Raw genomic sequence first — 23022 nt, forward strand, 5'->3', positions numbered from 1 at the left:
AGCAGTTTACAGATGTGTGGATTCATACCACAGGGATTCAAGAAACTAAGAATCTTCCACCCTGATGTACTGTATTTAAAATGAGTGCGAGGGAACCCACCAATTTACAGTGTTGACTTGAGCTCTAGATAGAATACAGCTCTTTCTCTACGAGATTAGATTCTGCAATCACCAGACTGACAGAAAAACTGACATATTATAGATCTTCAATAGAAATATATAATATAAATGTGTTTTCTTTAGATGACTAATACAAAAAAGGACAGATTTTTTTCACATTTTTCCATGGGTGAAGCAATTTATTCTTAATATCTCGCTGTAAACATTGTAGTCGCCACATGCTTAAGATTAATTGCACCAAGCATCATACAATGTGGACAGGTATGGCTAGTACAATGAAATGTCAGTGGATTAATAAAAAAAAAAAAAAGCATTCCATACTGTTTATTATTATTTACACAACATTTTGTGAACCACACAGGTTTTTCCAAGACATAACAAACCAAAGTGTGTATGTGTATCTCTATCTCAACTCTCACTAATACAAATTAAGGGACCAGCAAAAATATTTATATTACTTGTCAGTAATTCTTATTATCAGGAGTCCAAGCCAAATGCATGCTGTCAAATGTACTGAAGTTACAGCAACACTGACATCAAACTTAATTACAGTACCATCAAAAGTACTCTGCATTTGATTGAAAACACAGTTGTAAGTGAACTTTTAAAATCTGCATTCTGGTATTAAGCAAATTGGAAATGCTTTAGACTTGCATCCACAGTTTGCTGTTCATAGGCCTGTATTATTGTATACCATTATTTCAGAATGGTTGAGGTGGTGATCACAAGAATGTTGCAGCAACATCATTCTTTTTCCTGTACATGGTGTATTATCCATCACTTTCAACACCTCCACTTTGTAAGCAAGGACAGTGCATGCTTTTTTGCGGCGCTTTATGGAAATGGCATTGATGTGTGGTTATTTTACTTTTTTTCTCATGTTTGGCCTGAATTAGTTTAGAGGTGACCTGAATTGCTCTACATCTGAGAGTATGATCTGAGATAGGAGCCCCAAGGTCCTTCTTGCCAAGAACCTTCCAATCTGGAAAAAATATAATCGCAACAAATTTCAGCAGGATGTTTGAAGATCTTCCAGCTAACCAATGTGAAAGGGGTGAGTTTGCCTTGGATACCTTCTTGATGGCATAAAGCACTTGTCCAGAGCAGAACCTGGTTTTGATGTTTCTTCAGCTATGTTGACTCACACACACACACACAACAGCGTGTCTATGTAGTGGTTCATTTCTATCCTTAGCAGTTTACTTATCCCCCTTCTGATTTAAGCCTTTCCCTAGTAATCTAGCAGATGACCAGCCTGAAAAACACATTCAGAGCAGTTTAATGAAACTAGGCAGCAAGTACTGGGACAGCCACCTAATAATAAATATGTATTATTATTATTATTATTATTTATTGTTATTATTTATAGTAGTCATTAGACAGATCAAAGACATGGGTCTGTTTCATTTTGTTGTGCTGGCTGGCATATTATAGAACACTTAACAAATGAATATATGTTTTATATCAGCCTGTTTGAGCATTTAGTGTTTTAAATCATATAAAAAAAAGTATATCTATATGTAGATAGACAGATAGACAGATAGATAGAGATAGATAAACACACACGTGTATGACAATTATTTATTTTGGCGACACAGTATTTGCCAGGTTTAAATTAACTGATTAGGTTTCAGTTGTCGGTAACAGTCTGTCTGTCAGCATTGTATACCAACAACGTTATTCAGTGATATATAAATATATATATACATTTTTTAAAAAGTACCTGTAATAGGCGAATTTCACTAATGGAGAAGAATATTATTCTTGTTTTGCACACACACAATACCCCGCCCCTGCGTTACCAGAGGAAGTCAGGAAGCAATTGGCGCGGCGCACAAACAAACTAGATTCTGATAAAAAGTCTGGTATATTTAAGCATTAAACAGTTAAGATGAGAATGTTTGATTGTCTGCAATGAAGACGTTCTACTGTCTGAAGCGCAGTAAGGGAAGGTCCAAAATAGGTTGTTTTGCATCTAAAAAGGATAATTCAGCTTGGCAACAGGCAAAAATTTAATCTAGAAATATTAAGGAACAAAATGATACCAAAAAAACCTTAGGTCTGACGGGGGGTGCAGCCAACTCAAAATCCAAGGGCTTTGAGTTTTGGCTCATGGCACTCTATGGCAAGTTGAAAAGCATCATAGGATCAGGAGTCGCAAAAAAACAGCACCAAAATACAGCAGAGAGATGCTAATGTGGACGAAAGTGATATTTCCCAATATCCTTTATAATCAGCTGTTCGAACTGGGGCAATTACTTGAATTCAAAATTTTCTTTTACAAACAGGAAATTAGTGTGAAGTGAATTCATATTATAAGTAGTACATTTTCAATAAGTGACTGCTGAATTTGGCTGGGACCCTTTAGAAAATTCATAACAGGATATTTGTTTCTATTAATGAGAATTTGGAGATATATATTTCAATTTCACCATCATGCAAGGGACAGGTTTACACCAAATATTGAACAAACTTACTCTCTACAGAGAGTTCCAACACAGGGGAGGGCATGCAAAAAAAAAGAGATAAATACATCAATTAGTTTCCAGATATAAAACCTAAAACAAAATCAATTTAAGATTCTGCAAATACATGGCTTATTCCTACAGGTTCATGACATGTGTCAATCTTCCATCACTTCTGCAGCACTCTTGATCTTAAAATAAGTAAAATAAGCCACACAAACACATTTTCATGATATTAAAATTACATTTCTATGATGTTTGCGATGGTTCTGTTGCTCCAATATATTGGTAACTTTTCAAAATCAAGTGACAGTGCTTTTTGCAAGAGAGATAAAAGTTCCCATTGTCACATTATTTGAATGGATCGCGGAAGTCTGTGCAGCGCTGGCAGTAGCTTATTGGAGCAACCAGAACCATCATTAAAAAGGGTATATCAATTAAATGAGACAACAGAAGATACTTACTCTTTAAAATAGCACTTTCATAAACTGGGAAAACAATTACAATATCAGCACGCTGCTATCAAACAGGACATTTCTGCCCATTCCATGAAAACAAAAAATTCAACGGAAATGTAGATGTTAATGAATAAAGCAATACTAACAGACGGTAGACAGGAATCTCACTGGGATGTCTTTTAGAAAATATCTCAAATTAGTTTAATATACTACTCTGTAACTTAATATTTCACTATTTAGAATTTGTGTCAGTATAAGAGTTTCTGCTAGTGCCACAATACAGTGAAGCAGTAGACACATTTGTTTATTAGTTTTGTCTAGTAAATCCCAGTTACATCAATTGTAAAAAAATAAATAAATAAATAAAATACATTAAGATTATGAACTGGCAAATGTGGGTTAAAAAAAACATTAAATAAGAATGTACACTATGCTATAAAAACTGGTGATTAACAAATCTAGGAAATAAACTGCAGACAACACATTGTATCCACTAAAAAAGGTCAAGTTTCTGACTATCACAGAATGACGTTCATGCTTTAAACATTGGCACATACCTTGCTGTGTGGGTCTGCAAACATTCTCGTGAAGATTTCACACAGCCTTTTCAATTCTACACGGCTGTAGGAGGGCAATAAACAAAAGTGATACCGGTTAATCCAGGTAAAACCTTTACAGATACAAATCTATCATTCATTATTTTATGTACTCCACCGATAACGTGCTTTAGCTCTTTTCCTTAAGACGTTCCCACTTTAGTTTAAATCAAATCTTGTGATTAATGGGTTACCGATCAGTGATATCGCCATATGTATTAAATAACACTGAAAGGCATAAGGCTAAAACTAAGGTTGGCCAAAGTTGTCCCTCCAAGTCATGGACTCTGTTCCAACCCTGTTCTAAATGGTTTAATTCAAGCAAACCTCCATGCACAACCTACGGTAGTTCATTATTCAATGATTACTGTTATATCTTGAGTGGAATTGTCCTCAAGGACCATGATTGGGTAGTTTGTTGGCTGTGGGCACATTTGTGTTTTATTCATAAGGTTGACATTTATATACCACATTTATTCCAAAATTTAAATTGAAATTACATTAAAATATAGGTTTATCATATGGTACAAAATGAGATTAGGAGCACACAGAGCAGCTGATAATGAAATGGCTTTAGGTTTCTCTCTTACTACGACAACATCAAAAAGGTGCTGAACAGCTAGCCTTTGCTTGTCTTAGCCACACCTCAGCGTTCTCTGGTTCTTCAGCAGGTTCTGCAGTCCCAGGAGTCCCTCCTTTCTCTCAGACCAGTTGGAGCTAGCACAGCGGTTCAGGACCTCTGCCACATCCTCGGTCTGCCGCATGTAGGTGGGGATGCTGCCGTTGCGGGAGCTGTAAGAACGCTCTGAGCAGGCACTGGAAGCGTCGCTGTTGGCATCGTCATCCGAGTACATTCCATAGGATTCATACCTCCTCCTTGCAGGCTTCTTCTGCAGGACAAACACAAAGGGCAAAAGTTTACTGAGTGTGCTGCAATGTTTTGTATTTGTTACGGGGGTGGTTGAAACTTTCTTGGTTGACCCTGGGTGTAGACATGTAGCTGGAACTGTTTTTTATTTTTATTTTTTTAATTTGTGCGGCCAATTATTATACCCCCCCCCCCCCCCCCCCCCCCAGCAATTCCCCACACAACTCAGGAAAACAAAAGGTTCAGTGTGCGTCTTCCGATCGCGAGAGCGGGTGTCAGCAACCTTCTGGCCTCTGCCGGACAAAGGCCAGCACTGCAAGTGTCCGCTCTTGAGCTCACTGGGCGCCTGGCCAGCATGGTTCGCTGTAGTACAATGAGGCAAAAAGGTACCTGCTGATTTTGCCTCCCTAACCAATGGGAGTGCCAGAGCCAATGCGACACTCCCTTTGGAATTCCCAGGGAAGACCAGCTATTTCGCACAGCCAGGACGTGAACCTGCGCTGTATGACTCGCCCTGCACACCGCATGGCTGTGCTTTTACCAGGTGAGCATTTAGTGCTTCAGCATTAAAATTTAACTTTGCAAAATTTGATAAAAGAGGAGGCCCCCTTTACAACATTTTTCAGATTTTGCTGGGATTACGGTTATAACATACACACATAACTAAGTTAGTTTAGCAATGTATAAAAGGAAGTTAAAATGTGTTATTAGGTCATATAAAATTTGCTCTGATTAGGCACATGAGTTGAGAACTGGTTTAGGCTAATAATTTTACTGGTATAAATAAATTAAAATCTGCACTATTCTATGGGTAGTTAAACTTCAGAACATGTTCCATCAGATTCCCTGTGCAACTTGGGATTTAAAATGTGTATTTATATTTTTCAGATGTGAAAAGCTTAAATATCAAGGTAAAGTTCTTCTTGCAAATGGATTTTAGTGAACTACAGATAAATACATGCAATGTCTTTTAAGAGTTGGAAAGTTTTAAAGCTCTACCTTGCTCCTTATGTCTCCTAACAGCTGACAGCACAAAAAAAAAAATAAGAGGTTAGCAGAAGCAAAGTTTTGTTAGCAACAATGAGTTAAGTAAAATTAGTGGGGGTCCATTTTAGTTTAACATTTATTTCAACAATAAAACATTGGTCATATTTGTATGCAAATTAAGCATGTCTTCTTACCGTTGTATGTGGAAAGGTTGTAACTGATTGCATCTCCTACCATATTTGACAAAGAATAGAATTTCTTGTTTCTAAAATATGTGTTGTTTCTTTCAGTGAACCACTGAATAACGGAGCAAGGTAAGAATACAAGAAATTAAGTAATTCTATTGCAGCCTGATGCAGCCATGGAACACTGAGAAGAAACTGCAGAGTGAGCTTACAATAAACTCCAGCAAATGCATTATATGCTAAACTAATACAAGTGAGCCATTGGTGAGGAACTTAACCGGTAAAGTCACCTATAAAAACATTTTACACTGTGGAGGCCAAGCTAAATGTGGCAAAAGTGAGCTACTTGATGAAAACAAACGATTAGAACATGCGACAGAAGACTCACTAAAAAGTAATGGTGCAAATGTCAGGTCTGCCACAAAATGCATCGCAGAAGTGCTTTACAGCCTGCCCTCTGACATCGAATACCATCGAACATGCTGGACAAACTATATTGTGCTTGGTACAAGGAGCCCGAGCACAAAGGAACTCTGTGAATGAGATTGCCGCCAAGTCGGAGTACCTGAATCTCTTAAAACTTGCTTGAGGGTGGTAAGATACTGTCCACCGATGATGCGCACAAGGCATACTTCATATTGAAATCACACAGGTGTGAAAGTTCACCTTTTTGTCAATGTGATACAAATGATCAAACAACATTGACTTTATCCATGGTCTTAGTAGCAGTGAACCAGATTTCTTTTGCTTGAGTGCCACCAAGATAGCAGCATTGAGGGTGCCGTTAGTGAGTCTCACATTGATGGTGACATGAAAATAATTTGTGCACTATGCTTCAATGGATTCTGGCAGGTGTGGCAACCAAGCGTCAGACAGAAAAAGCATACAAACAATGTAACACTTAACCAGTAATGCAAGTCGAATAGGCTCTCTATAGATCAACTTGACAGTATACAGAGAGAGGCAGATACCTGAATAATACTCTACGTTCTTGACACTACACAGAGAGGTGCCACATCAATCTGTATTTAGTGTCCTGCTATGAATGTGCTAGAGCCAGCTTTGTGGAGCTTCCAGAGTTTCGGCACTGCCACATCATTACTCGTTCAAACAGAATACAAGCAGCGAATCATTACATTGGGCCCAATATATGAAGCTCTGAGATAAAAATAGTTTCAGCACTTTCTGGATTCCATGCCTTTAGCGGATGCAATCAAACTGGCACATTTTGTGGGAAATCCAAAATCTCCTGCTGAAATGCATTGTGGAAAAAAAATGATCACATTCTAGAGGCATTTGGCAACCTCGGGAGAGTGCCAAACCAGGAAGAGGATGTCAGAGCGATGGAGCGTTACATAGGTCAACGCTATGTGCCTGGCACAGCAATCTCTTCTGGTGAAAGAAATGCTTGGTTTCTCTTCAGTAAGTGCCAGTACACTGATGAGAAGTTGCCAACAACAATGACAGCTTTGTATAAAAATGAAACTAATGCTTTATTGCAGGAATACGTATTTCACTAGAAAGACTGACCCTGAAAACATATGTATAGAAACCAAAAGTGTAAATCTATGTTGTCTATTGCAAAACGGTAGTATACATACATACATACATACATACACACACAGAGAGAGAGAGAGAGAGCTATAGCATCATATTTAATTTGCATAAACATTACTGAAATTATGTTATGGAAAACAAATCTTTTCCCGTTTAGCGTATGGTATATAATAGATTCCAGCTAATAAACCAAATTGATCATTTCATTCCCACGGGACCCATTTTATCGATACCAGTCCCCCCACTAAATCGTGAAGGGCAGTTATCCAAAACTGCTACATGAAACAGCTTTACAACAAATACAAACTGTTCAAGACAAACAGTGACCGACTCATCCATTAATACCCAAGTATGAAAAAGTAACGTTTATGTATGTATTAAAGGGCTTCTCATTGTTTGGGGAAGGGACATACCAATGCATCTGCTAGTGCCTCCTCTACATCAGAGCCTGTGTTGAGAACCCTCATGGCACTCACTGAGGAGGACAGTCTATTTGACTGACTGATTCCATGCCCAGAACCTACAAAACACAAAATGGACTGTTAACGAATTACAAAGAAAAACACAGCTTATTAAAAGATGCTGTATATTTCTCTCAGGTATAGTGCTTGCACACACTGTATGCACATGCACATTCAGATAGATTTCCAACAAGTATTTAGACAGTATTACGACATACATCTTTACCCATCTTGAGTTTTTGAAGTTTCCCCTTAGCAAAATATTTGGCTGAATTTACCCTGATATAAGTATAAAGCATCTTTAAACCATGATAGGCTTAAATGAATGATCAGCATACAGAAAGTTAGAAAGAAGGGTAACACACGGGTTGAGGGTGGCTGATGCTATTTAATAAAATGAAAACAAAACAAAAAAATAAATCATGAACATGCCAGTATACCAAGAGCACATTCGAACAGCGATGAAGCAGCATGTTGCAGAAAGTTACAAATGCCACATAAAAACAGTAGTGCTAAATAGCCTGTCCAGTTCCTCCATTGTTTTGGATAAATAAATACAAAATTAAACCGCACATGGCTTTTACACCCTTAAGTTTGCGTGTTCTTAAAGCGGAAGTAGCAGGGTTCTGAAAATTACAGCGTTACACGTCCCCACATGTTGCGAATAAATAAACATCCTGACAACTTTTTACACTTTAAAGTCTGTTTCAAAGCTCTCTTCAAAATGTCTGCTCTAGTGCACTGATAATGTAAGGATCATTGTCAGACAGGTAAGAAAGCAATAACGATCCATGATGTGGTACGGAACTGAAAGACCAGAGCACTTGTTATGTTTTTACGCTCTTCCTGAAGCAATTTGGAAGACACATCTCAAACTCCAGTACACTGATTTGTAAAAGTGATCAGGATCTAACCAGAGAGAGAAATACTAGTTACATTATTTAAAACAGTTGTAGCAACATGTGGGGATGTAGAACGCTATATTTTTTTGGAACCCCACTATTTACTCTTTATTTGAATAGTAAAAAGTGTTTTTTTTTTTGTTTTTTTTTTTTTTAACGCTGCAAACCATAATAATGGTGTTTTTTCTTTAGGCCATAGAAGAATTATAGAAATTTACAGGAACTTTGCTGTAATCAACATATTTGCATCTTTCTGTAGCAATCTGCCAAAAACTAAAACACAGTCATGGAGGACTACATTACAATAGTCTAAGTATAACAATAATTAGAAATAAAACTAGGAGGCATGCTTTATATGGACAACCCAAACTGAAAACATAAATTTAAAAAGTGCATGGAGCTTTGTGGACAGATGGTAGCACTGTGTTACTCAATCTTCACCTGCAGCCCCCAAAACATCAGACGTGTAGAGGGCACCTGTGGACCTGGAGTGATGTCTGGAAACTGGAATTAAAAAGGACCATACAGACCCTGTCTATTACTGTGAGGGTTAATATAGTGCAGTAAACATTAGTTAGTACACTACAATCTATCTATCTATATCTAGCAATGTGTTTATATATATATATATATATATATATATATATATATATATATATGATATATATATATATATAATATATATTTGACATTTATTTCGCATTTAGTTTTTTGCAGTTTAAATCAAAATTATCAAAAAAGGCAAATATTAAAAGGCTATTTAAGTGTTTTCTCTTGCTTTAAAAAAGTGAGCAATAAACCCCATCTAAAATGGTTTTCATGAACTGTTAACCTTATATAATACTTCAAAATGGGCCATACATTAAAAATAAATAAATAAATAATTCTAAATCTTCCAACAGTCTTAAACTTTTGTAATTAGGCCCCGTAAAATGTTTGCCAGTGGAATTTTCTTCCCAATATATCAAGGTGATACAGGTGTATTGCAGTGCTCAATAATTAAATACAGCCAGAAGAAATCCTGCATCAGCTGAAAACAGATGCTACTTTTTTAATGTAAAAACTGCTGAAGGAGGCCAAGGTGAAGAATGCTCTAGAATAGAAAGCATGCAACACATTGGTGATAGTGACAATATTTTGATCGCTGCCTTTCCTTTATACAATATTCCTTTAAAGCAACTTACACAGAAACACTATACACATTTTTTAAACTAAAGGAATTACGTATTTGTTCTATATTTAACCATCATTTAAATACCTGCTTTTTAATTTTCATGTACAGATGCCAGATTTTAAACCTTTTACTCTTTACACCAAGGTGAAGAAAAAGGTATATAATCTGGTTTATGATTTCTACTAAAAGTGAACACAAAACTGCAACTTCAGATCAACCACAGTTCAGCGTGTAACCCTTAAATATATACTTAACCCTTTCCACCTCGTGACAACCTTTGAATACAGCTCGTTTGAAGTCACCAATGTGTCTAAATTTTAAAATCAGGTATAGGTTGATTTGTAAATCCCTATAAGAAACACAATGGTTCTCTTTACAAATAGTGATTACAAGCAGAGTCACTAGAGTTAAAGGGTAATGATTTTAGCCATAACCTTCAGGACACTCGAATAGACTGTATTTTCTGTACTAAATGGTAGATTCAAGCAAAGGTTGACCGCAGATGCCACCAAGAGACTGAGGTAAAAGTGTTAAAAGGGTTGAATGCAAGTCATATTGTTATATAAATCAAGCTATATGGAATTCCATTTTATACCACCTGGCAGACATGTGTAATGGGAGCATCCACTAACGAGCGCTTAGGTGATGCCTTCTTGCGGGTACTAATGCAGCAAGGTTCCTGCCCACCGGCTGCCTGTTGAACTTTGATATACAGAGCAGCTTCTTATTTATTTTGAGCTGCTGTTGTGTGGTTCTGTGGCTCTGGGAGTGGGACTTCAACAAACAGTTCTGGTAAGCTACCAAGACACTGCTATAGTTGCCAAGCCTTGTGGCAAAAATTGAGTAAGCTTTCTTGAGAATGGTCGCCGACACCCTGCATTGTTCATTCAGGCAGACAGACAGAGTTTTTATTCAAAAACGCTACCTCTGGAGCTTGCACCAGTGATGCAAGAGCGGCATCTACCGGAGCAAAATTAACCAAGCTTCTCTGCCCCATGCAAGCTGTACAGCACCCCTAAGGAACGTGAAGCAACAGGCGCTGTAGCCGGGTGACCCCAGGATGAATGGACCTCAAAAAGAAAGTCTGGGTGCACTGGAGAAAACACATGAGAGCAGGATTATCCTTAAATATAGTGTTTCCTCTTGTCATCTACAGGCCATGGAACCTGTAAGACGTTTGTGGCTCTCTTAATCAGCGACATAAGCTCTGCTGACAATGACATGTGCGCTACTGCTATTGCGCTACAGGCACAAAGGGAGTAGACAGAGCGGTGCCAACACATTGCCCTGTTAGGCGTCCACGTCCCAGAGCTTGTCCAGCTTCTCAGAGCTCTCCGATCTAGTGGCTCTTTCTCCTCTTTAGGTGGGGAAGCTGGAGGAGGTGAGAGAGAAGGAGATGTTTTCCTGCTCTCCCAAACACTGAGCGCTTGGGAGGATACAACTCTTTCTTTGAGAGGAGGATAAGGGAGCCTTGTCCAGGTGGAATGGACGGAGATTGCAGAGAGACTCGTTTCTCCAGTGTGCACTTAGAACAAGATGCACAAAACTCACAAGAGTTGCGGTTGGCGAGTGCCTCCTTAGCATGCTCCGGACCCAAATGGGCAGCGCATCTGCCGTGCCTATCCTCCATGGGGAGACCAGTCTTCCACATATCGCAAGAGTGAAACCCTGACAATGTAGCAGTAGTGGTGTACAAAAATGTAACGACCACTCAGCTGTAACTACTATAGTAGCGCTTGCTGTACAATCCAAAGAACTGCTGAGCCATAATTACTGTAACAGTATAGCGTATAGTAATAGTAACCAGAAAAGACTGTTGACCAGCAATGTTGCTATGCAACCGATAAAAGTACTGTAATGAGTCAACAGTGGCAAGTCACTGTGTCCAGATCCGCTGATACTACACAAGGGATGGTACTTCACCTTGGTTACTTTAAAAGTACCTGCACAGTTCCTTAATAAAAATAAAAAATTTCAGGCCCAGCTACAAGCACCACTTCAAGATACTTAAGCCTTGAAAATTAAGGCATTAATCATTATGGGAGTGAATAATTTGCAGGTTTATAAAATAAATACATCTGTTAAATATCCTTCACCAAGTTTGGTTAGACAAACTTTTTAACGAACTGTCTTACTGTTTGAAAAATGTTAATATAATACTCCTTATAACCATTATTTGTATGCTTACAGTATTCCATCATGTATCCACCCATCACACATCCACCCTAACCGTTTATTGTCCATGATGAAGCTCTTCAGCACAGTGTGTGAGAGAGAGAGAGCGAGAATGTGAGTGTGTGGGCGAGAGAGAGCGAGAGAACCAAAACCAGGGTTGGATACTGAAGAGTAAGTAAGTCGAAACCGCCAACAGCCAGACTAGCAGCCAGAATTAATTTATTATTGAACAGAGAATATTAGTTCAGAGGATTGTAGATTCCACCAAAGTTTTCGTACACTGTTGCATGTACTCTGTGCTCTACCACTGCTGGTAGTGTCATGTGAGCTATTCAGTGTCCGTCTCGATCTTTTGCCCGTCACTCAGCAGCGAATGCACGCACCCACACGGCTACCCTGTCACAAGCATTAATACCCGTCATCTTTCTAAACAAGGGATTTAAGGAAGCTCCCCAATAAAAGCTGAATTTCAAAATAATAATTGTGTGAATACAGTAATTCTTACAACTGTGTAAATTGGTATTTAAAACAAGATTAATTTATCCGACTTTTTACATATCCACCCTTACTCTGGTCCCACCGCAGTCGGATACGTGACGGACTGCTGTAGTTGACATTTGGCTATGCCAAGATGCTGTTTGTTTCTGTAGTAAACGGTACACATTCAGGAACCTAAACTCTGTGGACAACATTGTATCAAGGCATTTTAATAACAATTATAAACAATACCATGCAAAAGCAAACAGAAGCCCCTCAACTGTGAACCAAGAGTAGGCAGAGGCACTCTACTATTACCCAGTTTAAAGATCACACACAGAACATATTGAATACTACTTTTTTGATAGAGGAATGTCACGGTATGCCAATTTGTCTGTATAAAACAGTTTTTCCTTTTTTGGGAAAAAAACTGTTCCTCTAGCAATTAAAATAAATAAAATGACAAAAACTTTATTGTTGCTGATGTAACATCACAAAGCCTATACAGAGACAACACCCAATGAACAGAATAGCACCTGCTACAGGCTGGGAGACGGACGAAGCACTGTAACCGCCACTGCATATTCTACTCTGATGTTTCACACCAATGTGGAAACTGTTTAGAATATACAGTGTGATATCACAGAAAGCAACCCTGTCCTCTTTATCAAGGACATCTGGAATCAGGAAGCAACCCAAGGATGCATTTTTACAACCTCTGAAATGACCTGCAATTGAACTTCGAGACTACAGCTGGGTCAGCCCCAAAATGGCATTTAGAGAAAAAGTCACATGCAACAATTTGTGATTCATTCACAAGCCAATTTCATGTAACATGATCCTGCAAGTCATTCAGGATGCCATATGTAGTACAGGACAGGACAAAAAGCCACAGCATCTGCAAAATTATGTCTATGAAATCACAGCCCACGGTGCTACATTTTGAGTGACTGCTGCTATGCGCATCGTGATCATATTCGTGCAGCGCACTGTATTGCTCAAATTGCGGAAATTGCCCTTTGCAAATGGTTTTGTTAAATCAGTGTGTGGTGGGCTTTTTAAAAATGCCATTTATAAGACGGAAGCGTACTGTGTAGTCAATTCTGTTTAAACAGAGAAAGGTATGATAAGTAGTATTCTTTCCAGAAGGGTTTGAAGGACATTGGACGTAAGCACATAGGATATAATGGCCCTCTATTAAAGTGTATTTAAAACAGAGGAGTGTGGGAGGTAGGGGGATGGAAGGTGGAGAGGGAGGGAGGTGATGCCATGCACTACCGGGGGCTGGGCAGGGCAGGGGGCTGGGTGTACTTACCAAGGGGCTGGAAAGAGCGGACAGGGCTTGTGTCCCTGCTGCTTTCTCGGCTGGCCTCCCGGCTACAGCCCTGACTCATACTAGGACGAGGAATGCGGCTGCCTCGCGCTAGCAGGAATCAGGGAGGACAGAGAGCAGCCATAAAATATTAAAACAAAAAAAAAAAAAAAAAAAAAAGAGAGAAAAAAAACAGAACAGTTGTAATATTCACTCGCAAGTGCTGTTCGTTGCATCGCATTGCATTAGTCTTAGCAATGGCTAGAGTTGGCTCATTTTTTGCAGGTCCTCTGTCAGATGAATTAAGTAATAAAACACGAAGGCGGCTTTACCACCTGGTAAGGCCCACCTTGTGCCATTACACATCCCAAGCCAAAGGCGAGGACATTTAACATAACAAGAAGGGGCTTACCAGACAGCAAAGCCATGTTGAGAGTTTTATTTTTATTAGAAAATTGATATGTTAAAAAGATTATATTTAAAGTTTTTCTGTTTGCTTTTGTGATTTTATGCAGCACTATTTTTTGTTGCTATAGAATACAAATGTTTTCCTCAATATTTCATGAGTAATGCAGGTTACTTAGAATTCCATGTGTGCTCTGGTAGCCTTCAGGCTTCAGTATCCCAGTGGTGGGCAATGTTGCGTCCTGGGTATTTCCAATTGAGTCAGTAACTCAACACAAAAAATGAACTGTTCAGGTACCTCTTATACAAAAGCAAACATGGTTTGTGAACAGTTTGTAAAACATGTAAATAAATAAAATTACAGGTAACTCTTTTTAAAATTAGGATTTGAGACCTGCAGGTAATGAATTATTAGTAATTACATTTCAGTAACTTGTTCACAGTGTGTTTATTTTAAAGTGTATTCAAAGCCTCCTGAAAGTAAAAAATCAGACTGAATCTAGTTTGATTTCAACTTGTCGTTCAAACTGGAGACTAGTTGCTATTGTGGTTACTGTATTATTGGTTTTTTTTTTAAAACTTTATTTGCTAATTTAAATAGATATATTGAACATATAAGACAGCGATGAAGCAGACTTGGTTTACATTGACAGATAACATTTAAATGTTGATAACATTCAAGCAGAAGAAAGGTAAAATACATGAATATTGTATATTGCAAATCTTATACAAAATCAATACTTTGTAATCCCAGTTGAATGGGGAAACTGCAAACTTCAGGAATACCATTAGCCCTTCACTAAACAATAGGTCAAAAACCTGCTGCCACGACAGACCACAGCAGGTATCAGGAGACCTCTGAGGGGCCCCGTCCCACTCCTTCTGAGATTATATATATATATATATATATATATATATATATATATATATATATATATATATATATATATATATATTTATTTATTTATTTTATAAACTCTATTAATTTATTTGATTAAAGCCTTCCAAAACTTCCTGAAGCATAGGACAGTGATTCCCAGCTTTAGTAGGACCACAAATACAGTTACAGCCTCAATGAATGTAAAGCTGCGTTTCCAGATCCTGCCCTGTAGACCATCCTTGAAGAACAACAGTGCCGTTCCAATGACTGTCCTCCCATTACTTTAGAATGGTAAACATACCGTTCTTTTAGATTCTGCCAGGCTCAAAACCCAGAAAGGATGTCAAAGTTGGGCCTGGGGTGTAATCTTGAAGGGATTCCATCTACAATTCCTGAATATTTCATTTGTTATCCTTTATACAGCCGTGTGTGTTTTCTCATTTCTGATTATATCACTATATACCAGGTTTACTAATTTCCTTTTTCAACCATGGGGGCTACTCCTGCAAGCTACATTTCTGAAGTGCGGTGGTGTTAAACATGATCACGCACAACTAATTGCTGCCACCAACCAAATGGAAATTCCACACAAAATCAGTTAGATGGGAAAGAAATTAGAACACTCGTGGTGATTACTCAAACAAAGAAATTTAGTTCAGGGGTCTTTTCGGAAGCAGACACAGTGGTTTAAAAGAGACTTTTTCTTGGAATATCTTTATGGCAAGCATGGTAAATAATGAAGTTCTACAGAGAATGACAGAAAACAGAATACATCAATTTTCTTTTGGTATTTCTAAGAAATTAAACATTACCAGTAGAAACCCTTTAAATACCTGGCATCTTAAGACAGCATGGTAAACAAAAACATGCCTTAGAATGGCAACACTAGGCGGGAGAAACGTGAACAAACCACAGAAAAGTGAACCATGCATATATGGTAGGCTACCCCAGGTAATACTTACAAACTGACATTTATTTTTCAATGGATCTTAATGGTCTTATTAATGCTGAAAATCTGTGACTTTTTGTTTGATATTTTTAGGAAAGCATAATGCCATGGCACTAGTTATTACATGCTCATGCCCTGCCTTTGAACAGAAATAGCCACTTCTGTGCATAACTCATACAAGACAAAATAAAACATTTTGATTGATATTTGGTGACAGAAGGGCAAGCAGGACCCCTGAAACACAAATCACCTCAATATTAACTGTTAAAAAAGGCATATCTGTTTACAGCATCTTACATTCTAATTTTGGCATTGACAGATATTAGCCATGTTTAATCAACTAAAGCATTCTAAGCTCTGTAACAAATTATTATTATTTTTTATATTCTGCAAGCTTGACTGTGCATAAGAAAAAAAAAAAAAACCGCAAGATAAAATGAATTTAATCCATTATCCCCTTTAAAAAATATATTTATTTTTTAAACCTTCAACGTGTCCTGTTATCTTTCATGCCATCACATAATAGCAATAGGGAGAAAGAAAACATGGCTTTCTAGCCCACATCATAAAAACCACAATCATGTAAATCAGCCTCAAAATGCAAAACACACATTCTGTATGTTTAAGTTTACAACTGCCTTAACAATACAGTAGATGTCTACCAATGGAAACACACCATAAATCTGTAGAACTACAGATAAAATAATACCTTGCATAATAAAGAGCAATTAAATACAAATTGTTTACCTTTAGTATGTTCTATTTCGTTTTATACGACAGCCTCTACCATCAACATTTCAACAGGAGTACTTTAACTGCATCCAAAATGGTATTTTACAGTTTTGAAAAAAATCTGTGTATTAGCCTTGCTCACCTCCTCTACTTCCGCCATTGTAGATTGGCTGATGGCTTGACGGTGCTACAAGAGAGAAAGTAAAGTACAGGATAGTTAGAAAAATTATTGTAAGCCACTGAAGGCATCACATGCAACGGCTTGGATGGACTGCAGTTTCTTACCTACGGACAGACGTGTTGGGCTGGAGTCTCTGCTGCAGCCCTGACTGCGAGGTATTTTGCTGCGATTCTGTGCGGAGCCCGCACTGAACAGCACTCTCTGGACTCCGCTGCTCATGGTACTGAGTGCAGTGCTTGTCAGAACTCTGCCAGGGGAGCCTGAGCGACTGCCAGCTACCGGATAAAAAAATAAATAAATAAATAAATAAAATAATGACATGCTAGTTCTGTACCTGTTTAAAGGCTTTGCATTTAAAAAGAAAAAAAAAAAATGTACATGGAAGTGATCCCCCATGCCCTAAATAAGGAATTGTGAGATCCCCATGTGATCATAAAAAAAGGTTTGACATATGCATTCCAAGAAATGTCCCTGAAGAAAATGGTCCTTCTATCACAAAAACCTCACAAAACTGAAGTTACTGTAAACTAACAAGATTACAACAGTTTATGCAAAGTATGCTGTATACACACTAGGGATGTAAATAAGACTCCTATTGCATAGCAGTCTGACCCGTTCCAGGTTTTAACGTATGCTAGGATTAGCCCCTGTGTGTAGGCAACAAGCTCAAGTGGGTCTTACTAAACATAGTAAAGACAAGGAAAGGATAAACCTGCTATGCAATAGGTGGAGTCTTTCCATTCCAACACACCTACTGCATTAAGTCTACCTCGGCTAAAATAATTTAACAATTTTTTATACATTTTTTCCCCCCATACATTTCAGATAATATAAAAAAAAAGGTGATGCGTTTTCCCCAAGCAATTACTTAAGAAATGCACTCCCTTAAAGATCACCAAAAAGTAATCCTTACTGAACGTCCAATCAGTGATCGATTAAGACTGTGGAAATTACTCAACGGCATTTCACAAAAAACACATTTTTAGAGATTCAGAGAAGAAATAAAGGCCAAGAAGATTAAAATGGGGAATTAAATAATTGTTTAACTTTCTTCTATTTTACAAAAGACAATACATTTTTTTAAGCAAGTAGATCAAACTACCAAGTGTAAAAATCTGCAATGAAACTGGCCCAGTTCTACTGGGCTATTGTGCCACATCCAACAGCTTTGGCCTGTACAGTATACTGTATACTATGTGAATCTCCAACAGCATGCTGGTTCAGACACTGCACATACACTGTACAGCATAACTGTTAAACATGACAAGTGGAATCTCTGTGATCAAAGTCATTGGGATTCCATATCCTTTTTTTACAGAAGCGATTACAGAACACAGAAGAGTTTCAGTTAACAAATGTTGCAAAGGTTGAATCCGAATTACGGTTTACTGGTATAAAACCCAAAAGCTTAACAAAGACAGACCATTGCACTTTTCACAACTCAAGGATGATTTGAGCGTACTTGCAGTCAACTGTTTGCCTTCCAATTATAAAACACATAAGTTATCATTTAAAGTAGCAAATGCACATCTTTGTGCCTGAAGGCAATAACAGTTAACACCTAAAAAATAAGTAAATAATGTGCACAATTATAATTAGAGGTAAACCAACCCGCAATTTTCAGAGAAGACAGAAAGGCAGATTTCTAATATTAATATAACTAGTAGGTATTTCTTAACTCAAATTTAGTTAAAATGACTCCCGCTAGCTCCCTTCCTACTTCAATCCTGAAATTTGTAAAATAAATAAATTCTGTCTTACTTTGAATTAACGTCGCAGTTTATTTTAGATTGCTAAAAACAGCTGCTGCGCTTATTCAGGGCAGCACTTATTAGTTCTTAGGTTTATTAGTTCCAAGGTTTTTCGAAAAGAGCAATTTTTATTGCATTTTTTTTTACGATATTTGAGGGAGGTGTATATTGAAGTTTATTTCTGCAGATACAACTTGGTCAGGATGGCGAAGAAGTCCTACAACTTTAAACTGAAAGCTGTTGAGCTCGCAGATCATATCAGTGTTTGACTAGGTGAGGAAATATACCAGTGTAGCGTGGAGAGGGAAATGATGAGAGAAATGTCAATTCAACACCATCTGTTTATTTTCCCTTTCTTTTCTTTTCTTACAGCAGTTTCTAAGAGTCGCCGGGCTGAATTCTATAATATACGGTGCGTTTCTCTCTCTTCAACCAGCAAGACAACTAAATTCATTAGTGTGAGCAGCGTTTATTTGTGGATGGCGTCTATTACAAATATGATACTGGAGCGCGGCGCTTATTCAAGGGTGGCGGTAATTCAAAGTAATATAATATCTGAAAGCCGCAAGAAACATCTCTGAAATAAAAAATAAATAAAAAAAAAAAAAAAATAAAAAAATTAAGCATGTCAAGTAAACTAACTGAACAGTTCATATCACCAGCATGCTGCAGTCACGATTTAGTGGCACACGATGAGCAAAACAGTGGCTAGGGCCATCCTGACAGCTTCAGTGCTTGAATACAGATGTGCAATGAAGAAAGGGTGAGGAATGGGTGGTTCTACAGAGTGCTCAGTCTAACAATGACATTGAGGGTGCATGGAATTAAGAGAAGGCTTACAAACACCATGGACACACAGTGACTATCTGTAGAGTCTTACCACCAATGGGGTTAGCTGACTGTGATCCTGAACAAGTGGAAAGGCGGGATTAGGGGAAGGATTATAATCCATGGACAGGGAGGGAACAAAGCAGATTTAAAACAAAATGAATGGCACATGGAAATTAGAGAGCTTTGGTCAGTTAATAGAAACAAAAACAAACAAACAGCTGCTTTTTTTTTGCTTGCGTGTGTGCAAAAGATGAAGCAAAGCTGAAAAACAAAAATAAGTATACTGCACTTCTGTTGCAAGCTACAACACAACACACTCAGCCAGAAAGAAATACAAAACATCAGTAAGAACACAAAGTAATACCTATGCTACTGTTGTAACGATACAGTACATTATAACACATTCAGCCTGGTAAGAACACATAGTTTAGTTTTTGCTTTTAACAGCTACATGAAGCGTTTTGCTTTTATAGCTGTAAACATTTACTATCAACTATCCTTAGCAGACAAAGACAGGGCTTCATCAGGCTCATGCAAAATGCATCTTTCCCTAGTCACCTCTTCATGTACTTGAAGCCTGAAAGCATTCTCTACAACCAGCTAACATCCCAAATAGATCAGTTTTCACCACGGGGTTAGTGTTCATAGAAAGAAACTGGAGTGTGAAGGATGATTTGGTTAGCCATTATTTCATATCTCATTATTTCAAGATACTTCATATCTTTTGTTAAAAGGTACATCCTAAACCCAGATTTGGATGTTCTGTTAAAGACCAAGTAAAACACTGAAAAACAAAAACATACAGTAGATCTAGACAGATACATATGCAAAATTATAAATAGGATATTGATGGAAAATAACCAACATTCAAAATGCTGATGTTTTAAATTGGATTACGATGACCTTCTAACTGGTTTGCTACCATCTAATTCCATTCCGTAACTGTGTGTAGAAAGGACTGTGTTCCACACACACACAAAAATACAACTACTTAAAAAGGATATTGTTGACATACAGAGTAAACAGGTTGTGTGCTTTTAAAACATTCATACAAATCTTTCTACTGCAAGGGTAATTTGATTTCATTACAAATCTCTCAATGCACTTCTAAAAAGCATATTCATTTGTTTATGGCTGGAGTTTTATCTATTTGCTGGTTTGGCCCCTTATTGCCAGTCGTGCAGAATAAAAACGGGGGATTACTGATGTGTCATTTTCAAGAGGGGAAGAGAGGGCGTGGCACCCAATCTGAAACACAACCCTTTGATTGCAGCAGAGAAGCCAGACTTCTGCATGTGTTGTATTGGCTTCACCTTAATGGATATTTAACCTTCAAAGTGTGTCATGCTTTCATCTCTTATGGTTTTAAATTGCCAAGAAATTGTCTCAGCAAGGCACAAGATTAAGCATGTCTGATAAAAGTTACTGCTAGACAAATTCTGCAAATAAATATCCTGTTGTGTATGACAATAAAACGGAACCCCGCTGCTGTGCAATGGTTTGGAGAGTGACAGTGTGATGCACACCGCAACAAACTGAAACGAAGTGAAAGACAACTGTGTGGCAGAAAGAAACATGTACAGCATTTGCATTTCCTGTAAAGCTAATGACTTTGTTTGCCCATTTCTAATTTTAACAAAGAATACAGAACATTCAGAAATAGGTTTAGATACTTAACCCCAGCTAAGCCATAACATTGACATGCAGCTGTAACCGTGCAGGAATCTGAAGATGCCCTGGTTCCAACCCTTTAGCAGGTGCTGCCTTGCTGCCTAAAATGTTTAGGGGGGGTAGGAGGTGGCTTAAGAATACAATTTGTCAAAGTATCCCTGTCAATATTTAAGGGTCCAATATGTTGACAAATGTTTCCTTTAAAAAATATACACAATCAGCTTTGGCATTTGGTGTTGATGCACCCTTCCTCCAGGGCAAGTAACCTCTTTTTAAAACATGCCACAACATTATTTTTTGAAAAAATGAAGGTTGCCATGAAGGTTAATTTCTATAACTAAGCAGCTTCTCAGATTGAGGGTTCAGAAATAACTTCACTGACCAATACTTTCCAGATACTTAACTAGCCGATTAATAGGGATTTAACTGGTGATTCAATCACAATTAATGCTGTCCACATTAGTCAGTCAGACGTAAGGTTGTGGCAACATTACTAAGAGTCCATAATACGTCTAGCATGCCCCAAGACATTTTGAAAGGGTCTGCAGAGGGAATTATGTGTGTTAATGGATTTCACTGCACTACAACTAACTAATTCTCCAATACTAAAAGTGAATCGGTTTAAAAATTAGGTCTTTGCTAAAGTCAATGTTATACCTTAAAATGACATAAAAGCAAGTGAGAGATGCATGCAGGAGTTCCAAAACCCAATGTGAACATTTTTTGAAAATACCTGGGTTACTTTCTGGAAATTCTGAACCTAAGGCACAAAAAATGTTTAGTGTTTTATAAGCAGTTTTCTAGAATCACTTTAACATGTTTACAACATCTCAAACTACAAAACAAATAGAAAAAGAACATTGCCAGAAATACAAATGATGGGGACTTACGTTGAGACTGAGAAACCACTTTTGTCCGGCTGCGTCCCCGAGAGTCTACCTGACTGCTTCCAATCCCACCAGAGGCTGCCGACAGCTTTGTGCGAACCCGACCTGGAAGAAAAAATAGCAGCTTGAATTTTTGGATAGTCGACTGGAGCACTAAAATGTGTATTATAAGGGTTTAACTCTTCCTTGTTTCATATTCAGCCTTTAAAATGAAGAATAAAATTAAGCTGAAAAACTCAATTCTGGCTGGTATCAATGCAAATGTTATTTATACAGAAATATTTGTTTTTAATACAGTAAATGATAAATCTTAATACATTTTCTAAATTTCAGTTAATGTGGGAAAGTATATACAGTGGAACTCTGACTCCACATAGGTCCACGGATGTGTGAAATCCACAGATAAATGAGGTGTCATTGCGTGTGACTAGAATTCATTAATAAAATACAGAAACAAGCAATGTAAACCAAATTAGCGTTTGCTGGAGATGTATGCAATACAATATATTACGAAGACAGAAGAATGTTTTAAAATGAGTTTACTTGGACAGATGTTACTCCTAGCAAAATCAAAATATGATACACCTCTAACCCTGTTTCCCTAGCCTTTTCTGTTACCAAAAAAAACAGAAATACTACAAAGCTACAAATTCACAAGACATTTTATGATGACAATAAATTAAATTATTCAGCCCATCAGAGCTCACAATTTTCCTATAAACTAAGTCATGTGTCTAGCAGTTAGAAAGTGTTCCTAAAGTGATTAAATAAAGTGTTTAATTATAATATTAAATACTGTTTTTACAACTAAGTGTTGATCAAAAGACCCTGGGATTTCAAACAAGTTATATATATAATCTATATAATATATATATATATATATATATATCTCTATATAATAATATATGATTTATATATATAATTGACTTTAAAACTGAATTTTAAAACTAAATAAAACAAGCCTACTGTGTAATTTTAACTTTTCTTACATTTCAACA

General features: G+C 37.5%; 1 protein-coding gene across 40 annotated transcripts in view; it reads right to left on the reverse strand.

Annotated features, from left to right (window-relative positions):
- The window catches only part of LOC121314738 (CLIP-associating protein 2-like), a 144823-nt gene that overhangs the window by 26940 nt on the left and 94861 nt on the right, over window positions 1-23022 (reverse strand). For 7 of the 40 annotated variants that reach the window (XM_041248365.1, XM_041248333.1, XM_041248340.1 and 4 more), the window contains 12 exons: window positions 22028-22129; window positions 21871-21897; window positions 19516-19542; window positions 16989-17159; window positions 16846-16890; window positions 13741-13848; window positions 9041-9103; window positions 7650-7756; window positions 5507-5530; window positions 4285-4529; window positions 3601-3664; window positions 2598-2600 (listed from right to left, as the gene is read on the reverse strand). In XM_041248365.1, the coding sequence (XP_041104299.1) occupies window positions 2598-2600; window positions 3601-3664; window positions 4285-4529; window positions 5507-5530; window positions 7650-7756; window positions 9041-9103; window positions 13741-13848; window positions 16846-16890; window positions 16989-17159; window positions 19516-19542; window positions 21871-21897; window positions 22028-22129 (986 nt within the window). The remainder of the gene's footprint in view (window positions 1-2597; window positions 2601-3600; window positions 3665-4284; window positions 4530-5506; window positions 5531-7649; window positions 7757-9040; window positions 9104-13740; window positions 13849-16845; window positions 16891-16988; window positions 17160-19515; window positions 19543-21870; window positions 21898-22027; window positions 22130-23022) is intronic. The other 33 variants (XM_041248369.1, XM_041248346.1, XM_041248349.1 and 30 more) reach the window with 18 other exon arrangements.

Source organism: Polyodon spathula, chromosome 4 (assembly GCF_017654505.1).
Source record: "Polyodon spathula isolate WHYD16114869_AA chromosome 4, ASM1765450v1, whole genome shotgun sequence".
In the NCBI taxonomy this organism is placed as follows: Eukaryota; Metazoa; Chordata; class Actinopteri; order Acipenseriformes; family Polyodontidae; genus Polyodon; species Polyodon spathula.